This window comes from Sphaeroforma arctica, assembly GCF_001186125.1.
Source record: "Sphaeroforma arctica JP610 unplaced genomic scaffold supercont1.1282, whole genome shotgun sequence".
In the NCBI taxonomy this organism is placed as follows: Eukaryota; class Ichthyosporea; order Ichthyophonida; genus Sphaeroforma; species Sphaeroforma arctica.
In genome coordinates, this window is record NW_014039276.1 from 9257 (window position 1) to 17854 (window position 8598).

At 45.1% G+C, this 8598-nt stretch overlaps 1 protein-coding gene across 1 annotated transcript; it reads right to left on the minus strand.

Moving 5' to 3' along the window:
- Window positions 1-1818: 1818 nt before the first annotated feature.
- Window positions 1819-8521, minus strand: SARC_10521 (hypothetical protein; the record flags this gene model as incomplete). The annotated part of the gene is made up of 6 exons (XM_014295433.1): window positions 1819-2747; window positions 3321-4234; window positions 4545-5167; window positions 5571-6842; window positions 7472-7660; window positions 8432-8521. Coding segments are annotated over 6 exons (3239 nt in total), but the record flags the coding sequence as incomplete, so codon positions are not given.
- Between the last annotated feature and the right edge of the window lie 77 nt (window positions 8522-8598).

Consider the following 8598-nt stretch of genomic DNA (forward strand, 5'->3'; position numbering starts at 1 on the left):
ATATATATATATACTACTACTACACACACACACTATATATATATATATATATATATATAATATAAAGTAAGTGTAGTGTACTATATAATAATATATATATATATATATNTGTGTGTGTGTGTGTGTGTGTGTGTGTGTGTGTGTGTGTGTGTGCGTGTGTGTGTGGCCGGTTGGCCGGGTGTGTGTTCGTGTGTGTGCGTTTGTCGGTCTGTCTGTGCGTTTTTGTGTGTGTATGTATGTGTATGTGTATCTTTCTCTCTGTGTGTGTGTGTGTGTTTGTTTGTCTGCCTGTATGTTTTATATGTGTTTGTGTGCGTGTGTATGTGTGTGTCTGTATGTCTGTTAGTGTGTATGTATCTGTGACTGTGTGTCGGTGCGTCTTGTTTGTGTGTGCATTTGTGCGTGTTTTGTGTGAGTGTATAAGAACTTAGTATTAACGAGTGGTTACTAGTATGTGCGTATAATTCACTAGCATCATCGTTTTCAGCAATTACATGCGTATCAAAAACTAGTCCTTTCATACTTATCGCCACTTTGGTCACGTTGGTCGCTGGTCAATGACTACAGATAAATTCCTTTTCATAACCTATTGTATTCACCAACATCCACGTGCAGGTAACGAATACGGACAGCCAGGACTCGTGGATGTCTCAGACATTCGAGCGTGAGCCCAAACGGACCAAAACCAGCATCACTGCCGCACACTTCACCACTGTACGCCATTGAGGAACTACTATGCGAATGTGCAGGAGTGTGTAACATGTACGGCGTATAGCACCACGATGCGCAATATACGAACTACTATGTGAATGTACGGGAGTGTGCGTAGTCTACCTTCTGTATAGGTCATGTATGTGACGTCTGTAGGCTAAAATTCAAACGTACAAGAATATGCGCTCTCTGTCTTCTTTGTATGTGGCGCGTAAGTGTAATTGGGGAAATGCACCCTTGTTTACACGCTGAAATACACGGACGGAAGCTCGGCAACGCGCTTGGGTACGAAAAACAGACAAATGCGTGTACCAAGTATTGCGATTGTGATCATTTACACAATGCGCAAGCGTACGTCTTTCTTTCGAGGTAAAATCTTTCCGTGGAAGCTATACAGCCCATGGACGAGATGTCACACTAAGGGGAGAACAGTTGGAGATAGTGTATCAGGGTAGCCAAGTGTCTTGCGGTAACTACATGATGGGCACACTGAATGATGTGCATGTAGGGAATGCGCGTGAAAGACCATTTAACGGCCTCGAAGTATTATAAGAATGGTCGCCTTTACCAAAACAAGGACTAAGACTCAAAAAGCAAACTTCGAGTAAAACAGACTAAAGACTGAGGATGAATGATTATCTCAATTGTGTCCTTCTATCTTGCTAAGATGGCTTTTTGTGTTCCTCGAGCCTGATCCAATGTATATACATATACATACATGCATAAATATGTATAAGATACATTGTCAATTGAAATAAGCCGAGGCGAAGGATACCAAGTACAATGAGCTTAAACTACGAATATGTGCGCAAATTATCTGGCTGCAGCATATGTATGTTTTTTTATTGTATCCCGCCTGCGTTCAACCACTTTTCAGCCGTAATGTTTCACTTTTAACCGTACTTTGATATTCGTGTAACAACTCTAAAACGAAACTTGTACTCTAATCTGAAGATCTCTCGGTGTTTTATGCAACTGTGTGTAGACTTGCGTCGAACTTCCTGCTTTCAATACTTCCTAGGCAGAGTGAAAGTTCAATTTCAGCTTTAAATACCACCTTCAGCCATTTCTCATCCACAAAATAAAATATCACATCAATAATCGATGATCGACTTTGAATTTATTTTAATAAACTTGTAACAAACTAGAAACGCGGTGTTGCACTCAGCCATGTGTCGATACACGTCGGACTGCCATCATTCAATCAAGGACAAAGTCCGTCTACAACAGCGCGGAAATTCGAATCTAATCTTTATCAATATTCTACTAAACATCGCAAGAATAGTGGTATACGCTACCGCAATAGCTTAGCCAATTACATTAGACATTGTACGATACGACCAACCTATATTCACCAGGAGCGATGTGGCTCATATCGAAACTCTGCTAGAGCCGCAAGCTATCCTCTTTTCCTTTGGTAGCTCAGGGCTGAAGTCGATGACAGTTACATATTTACAACGAAGTACATTGTTCAGTATGTTACTGTATCTTCCGCGAGGCTAAATACTACGGTACAGGTACACATCGCTCGAAGGTGCAACTTGCCATCCCGCCTGCTGTATACCAAGCCTTTCAATCCCTACTCCTGAAGTAACCGGCCCAGCTGTACGATGTATTCCCCCGCTTTTGATTCACGTTTCCCCTGTCACAGGCTATAGGTCTACTATTTCAACTGCTACCACCACAAGCGAGACCTATCGGTCCGAAGTAGTGTTCCCGAATGTCAATATAACTCCCCATGACGGAGCCTCTATTCATACACACACATGCATCTATACATATACACAACATAAGCACTGTGCGTATAATCTGTGTACCGGGAGGCAGCCACATCTATACAATAGTCCTCCCCGTGTGTTTTATTATATCCTCCAAACAATATGGCTCAATACGCCGTCTTGGAGAAGGACACGCGCAAATGCATGTTGTCGTGAATCTGGTGGTTATGCAGTCTCACCAGCGCGTCTACTGCCTGTCCTTTGGAAGTGTAGGCAACCAGCGCCATCAAACGTATCCGCTCGGTATCGCGTGGAGTGCTAAAGAAAAAGATTGTGGTAGAGAATAAGTGTCTGGTATCTATATGAATGAAGCGAAGGGGTGTTCATTTGAAACATATATATACACATTAAAATGTTCGTGTGCGTGAAATGCGATAGTATGTCCTGTGGAGGTGTAGGCAACGAGCACCATCACGAATTTCAGTCCGGTATCACACAGAGTTCTACAGTAAAGCACCTTAGTAAGGAATATGAGTGTATGTATGGAGTATTTGAAACCTTGTGTTGTAAAAATGAACAAACTCAAGCTAAAAACAGCACATTCAGATCCAATTTTGAAGTACATGCTACTGTCGAGTATTCGTAATATCATCATCCAACTAAATTTCCTAAAATCAGAACCACAACAAGACAGAACCATATTCAACTAACATGGTATAAGCTGCTATCCTTCATTCTAGTGGTGTAAACACCATACCGATACAACAGACTCCACCAACACTCAATTACCGGCACAAACCCACACGTATATAATATTCTACTCTCCACTCCCACATACTGATTTTTCTTGATACCATACAAATACAACAATCTACCCCCACATTCACATACGGAAAGAATCTCAGGCCAATGACCGTGCCAAACCGTGAGCACAGCTCTTTCAGTTCAGTTTCGGGGGTGTCTGCGGGTATGTTACTCAGGTGCAATGTACTTGACGGGGGCGCAATGTTCCCGTAATTCTTCGAGCCTATAATCCGGAAGCGGTGTAGAGATGATTTGCTGTAGTCCTTGCACAGCGCATTTTCGTTGTTGTTGGCGTTCTGTGAGCGTGCCTTCGCCGAACGCTTCTTCCTCTTGCTCGTGTTGGTGCGTGTGTTTGTGTTTGTATTTGTGGTTGCGTGTGTGTTTGTTGTTGTGGTAGTTGTAGCGGCTGGGTTGTCAGGGGTTGTGTTATCGGAAGTGATAGGGACATTGCCCTCTAGGCCAGCTGTAACTGCCGCCTCGTTGCTACCACTCTGTACAGCGTTGGAATCATCAGCACTCTCGGTGAAACTACTATTGGTCATACTTGCAATTTTCGCTTTGCTCCTATCGGGAGTATTGCCATCACTCCTGCTTTTACTATTCGATTCCGTATTGCTGGCACTATCTGTACTCTGGTGGCTACCTTCCGCGGCAGTCATTGTTGCATCTGTGGTACTATCGGCCTCGGAACCCGATGGAGTGTCCGTACCTTCCCCTGAACAAGCATATATTCCTTCTCTGTTCTCTTTGTTTACAACTGTGTCGGACTTCGAAGTCCCACCCATCTCGCCCGTTGTAGTATCCTTGCGCTTCAGCGTATCACTCGGTACCATCATTTGAGCCTGAGAGTGTGACTGATCCGTTCCGGTCTTTTCGCCTTCGGAAATCTCGCTATTCGTGTGCCCAATCACACCCACATTCGAGTTTTCTCGATCCAAATCTTCGTGCTTCTCAGTCCCCGCCACTTCGTCACTGACAACTTCGGACGTAGATTTCGCTCCCTATTTAGGGGTTAGGTTCAATAGTACGTTAATGCACAATCAATTCTATCAGTGGAACTCTCGATTTGGTTTTCAGAGTTTAGAAAGTATTTTCGTTCGAACATAATTTGAAATAATTTAAATAAGGGAGTGGAAAGACGAGAATGTGACACTTTCTCCACACACATAACACAATGACAATCGATTTAAACCGCACAACACAGTAATGACATGGAATTTATATACATCAAACTGAACATATCGATGCATGTATACAAATGAACATATACATATGTATTACAAAAGAAGCCCAAGTGTATGCAATACATACATGGCAGTTTCGCGCGTCCCCCAGAGTTTCTCCCACCTCCAAGCCACCCGCGTCGGCGACCATGACATATTGAGCTTTGACCATTGTCACCTGCGCGGTATCTGCGGCTGCTGCGGCTTCCGCATTTCCTGCAGCTTTTGTGGTTGTTGCGGTTTGACCCGTCTCGTGCGCATTGGGCAGAGTAGCTGCATCGTCGTGACTGAGAGCGTCCGCCTCCCCCTCAGCCGATACAGTGCGTGGTGCCAAGTTTTGGGCTTCGCCGGCACCGTGGCTTTCGCTTTCCACTTGACATGCGTTTTCCACAACACCGCTACCATCATTCGACACACCGAATACACCCGACTCGTTCTCTGAATCCTCTGTTGGTGTCTCGTGGAACCTACATTCGCCCTCCGTTGCCATGGAATCCGCGCCTCCAAGCTCTGATCCAGCAGAGCTGCTTTCTGTCTCAGAATGCACTGTTTTCAGGTTGCTAAGCACTTTTGAGGTTCCGTCTTGGCTGCTGAGCATGCTTGGTAGGCTATGAGCACTCGTTCCTGATACAGTGGCTTGTGCTGGTACATCGTTTGCGAGTGCGCCCTTTGTATCTTTGTCCAAGGATTCCACCCCGCTCGTGTCACCGACTGCAGGTATTGGCAAGGTGAGAAAGTTTCGATAAGGAGTCATACACATTAAAAACTTCACACCACACCTGTGTAGAAATGGATACCCCAAAATAGTAAAAGCATGAAGCCGAACAGAAATTAAGATACGTCAATTACAACTAATTATAGTTTGTCAAATCAAAAAATAAGCTTGAAGCCCACACAAAGTAAAAATTGTACGCATCTCAAAACTGCAGATATAGCCAACAAAGACTAAACTGTGACGAACAGGCGTGCAAAACGAGACTCTTTTTAAGCTTCACTGGGTTGACAAGATAAAGGGTGAACAATGCTGACAGCGATACCCGCAAAGGCTCAGTGTAGAGCATCAGAGAGCATACTCTTGATGAAAGAAACGAACACAAAACAAAATATGACTTACCTTCCAAATCACTGGTTGTCATGACAACGCTGTAGTCTTGGTTTGCGGTGCCGGTGCTCACACAGCCCCGACCTGAAGACAGCATAGCTACATCCGCAATCGTATCCGCGTCTGTGTGGGTGGCTGTCTGTACAATTCCTCTCGCGCCAGTGGCCCCCATCTCATCAGTCACTATCTTCAGGGATGCACTCTCTTCCGCACCCATACTCCCGCGTGCAAGGGCCTTTGCGGGTGACTTGTGGGATGTGCTCCCCTTTCCAACAGTTGTTTTCACCAAACTCTCTCCCCGGCCCTTGCCACCCCGTCCCGCGACGATGTCCGCGGCAGTCAACACGCCCTGTTTCTGGCGGCTATTCTCTGGTAGGGATTGCAAGCTATCTGAGCGTGATGTGTATGGCTGTGTCTGTGCTTTCTCGTGTCTGTGATGTACAGGAGTGTGTACGTTTGTATGTGCCTCCCCATTAGGCTGTGCCTTCGAACTGCCTCCAGTCAGCTGTCCCTGAATACCATGGTTACCCTGCATCTGCTGCGTGCGCTGTTTTGATTGGTGCAGCCGCTCTTCCCGTGTGCGCGCCCCACGACCACGCCCATATTTGGTAGTGGGTGCGAAAGTGCCCGTAGACTCTACCCATCCCATACCTACATCCACACTACCCATGGTAGACATGCCGCTGGGTTTTAGATTCTCGGCAGTATTACCGTTGTCCGTGACGGTATCAAGAGTCGCTGCGTACAAGTGTGCGTGTTGGTTGTAGTTCGGTACAAACTGACCCGTCACATCCCAACTCCCTCCCACATTGAGGCTCGCATTGAGCGCACTGTCTGGGGTGATATCGGCAGTGGGACTAGACGAATCGGTACCGATGGCGGTGATATGGCTACGTCCGTAGGCTTGGAATGGCTTCTGCTTCGATGCACGCGCGCGTGCGTGTTCGTTTGTGTGTGGGTGTGTGACCATACTGCATGGAGCACTGATGTGTGCCTGTGTAGGTGTTAATTTGTGGTTGTCTGGATGTTGGTGTGGTGCTTGGTCTCCCCCGTTTTCTCCGCCACAGAGCCCGCCGAAACGGGAGTCGTTCAACGAATTCTGGGAGTACATTCCGGATATTCTTGGCATTCCTTCCGTGCTCTTCTCTGGCATCTCAGTGGCGCGCTGGTGACTGTGTGCGTGATGGTGAGTGTGATGCGACGAGAGCCGAACTTCGGGATGGCGTGATTGAACAATGTGCAGATCTTTTCCAAATAAGGGCACGCCGTTAAGATGGATCATAGCTGCGTATAGAGAAGGTGGTAGGTGGAGTTGGAATTAATACAAATGAAAATTGTAATTTAGAGGTGCAAATGTACCTCCGGTACAGACACGATGAGGTGAGCCGAGCGAAAACGCGTTGTGAACGTCCTATTTTTCCTCTACAATGACTGAACGCAACAGGATCTTCAGCCGATCCACATTCGATTGCACATGAGGGGATCGTACAGTTCCAGTATTTTGACCAGTCACTACGGAACATACCAGTTCAGCCTGCAAGATGTATATGCAGCAGCGCCTACTTAGGCTGCTTACAACCGAGTGCGTGCCGAAGTGTATATACATATATGAAGGTGCATGAATATTTCAATAATCCTACTCTACACAACAGAGTACATGCGGGAGTGCATATGCATATAAGAAGGTGCAGGAATACTTGTAATCTTACACTGACTTGAGCAGAATGTATGGTAACTACAAAACAACCCCAGACAAGCCCTCGTGTTCTCTTGGTGGATTTGCAACAACATGGACTCGGACTCTTCATGTCGAATATTCACCCGTTACACATACAAGTGTATATATACATACCTTAATACAAACTTACATTAACGTTAATCAGGTGTACATTTTGGGTATACTAGAAACATACCTAGATACGCCTGCATGTTCTCCTTGATTTGTATCAGAGCGGACTCGGGCTGTTTGTACAGAATCTTAACCCGTTGCACATCCGAGTACACGCCAAAGAGTGTAAAGAGAATATCTGGAGTAACCAACTCAGTGTTGAGATTGCGCACTTGGAGCACACACGGTTGTGAAGGTCCCACCCGCATGCCGGCTGTAGTGTGAGGCACAATACGTCGTAATGAAGTAAAAGGGTTAGTATGGAGACACATGTATGTGTATGTATATATTCAAGGTGTGAATGAACATCGGGCTAATTTCAGGTGTGTAGATATAGGTAGAAGTAGGTATCTGTCTCTCAATGTTGAGATTACGCAACTGGGAGCACAATGTTGGGAAAGTCTTGCCTGAGTACCACATGGAATGAGAGATGAAGTAAGCTATCAACCACGACGGTCGCTATGAGTATAGATGTGGGCAGAAACATGTGAGGTATAATAAACAACGGCGTATACATATCAGATCTTTTCAATATATTATATACAAAGATTATAAAACTATGAATCTGAAGCGATGACTGGTGTATTTTATAGCTTCAGCAATACGCTGACGTTCACAAACAAATACATATCGACTTTCTACCTGCCGGAAGTTGTGTGACTTGGAAAAAATACACAGAGTAAATATAACCTCAATAGATATGCGTTCAAGTCTTACAGCAATCCTACAGCATAGGTAGAATATATGTAAGTAAGTCCCATACATCACCAGACTTGCTCACGCACACTCAAACATATTTACGCTTTTATCCTATCTTTGTCCTGAAAAGCCGAAAAATGACAGAATGCACCCCTACGTTCAGTTACACTGCACTCGTATACAGAACATTTATCTGGCTCAAACTCCTATCTGATAGGCACATCAAACTTTTAGCTTGTACTTGACACGAACAACTATACGTTCCCCTTTTACGAGTGTATCATACCTCCTAACCACATGTTGTCGTATCCGTGCACCGGGTGGTGGTGAAGCCCAAAGTCCGCTCCGATGGGCAACGAGGGATTAGTGAAGTCCCTGAGGAGCAATATATATGCGTATATATATATATACATATATATACATATATATATAGTATATAGTATATATACTATA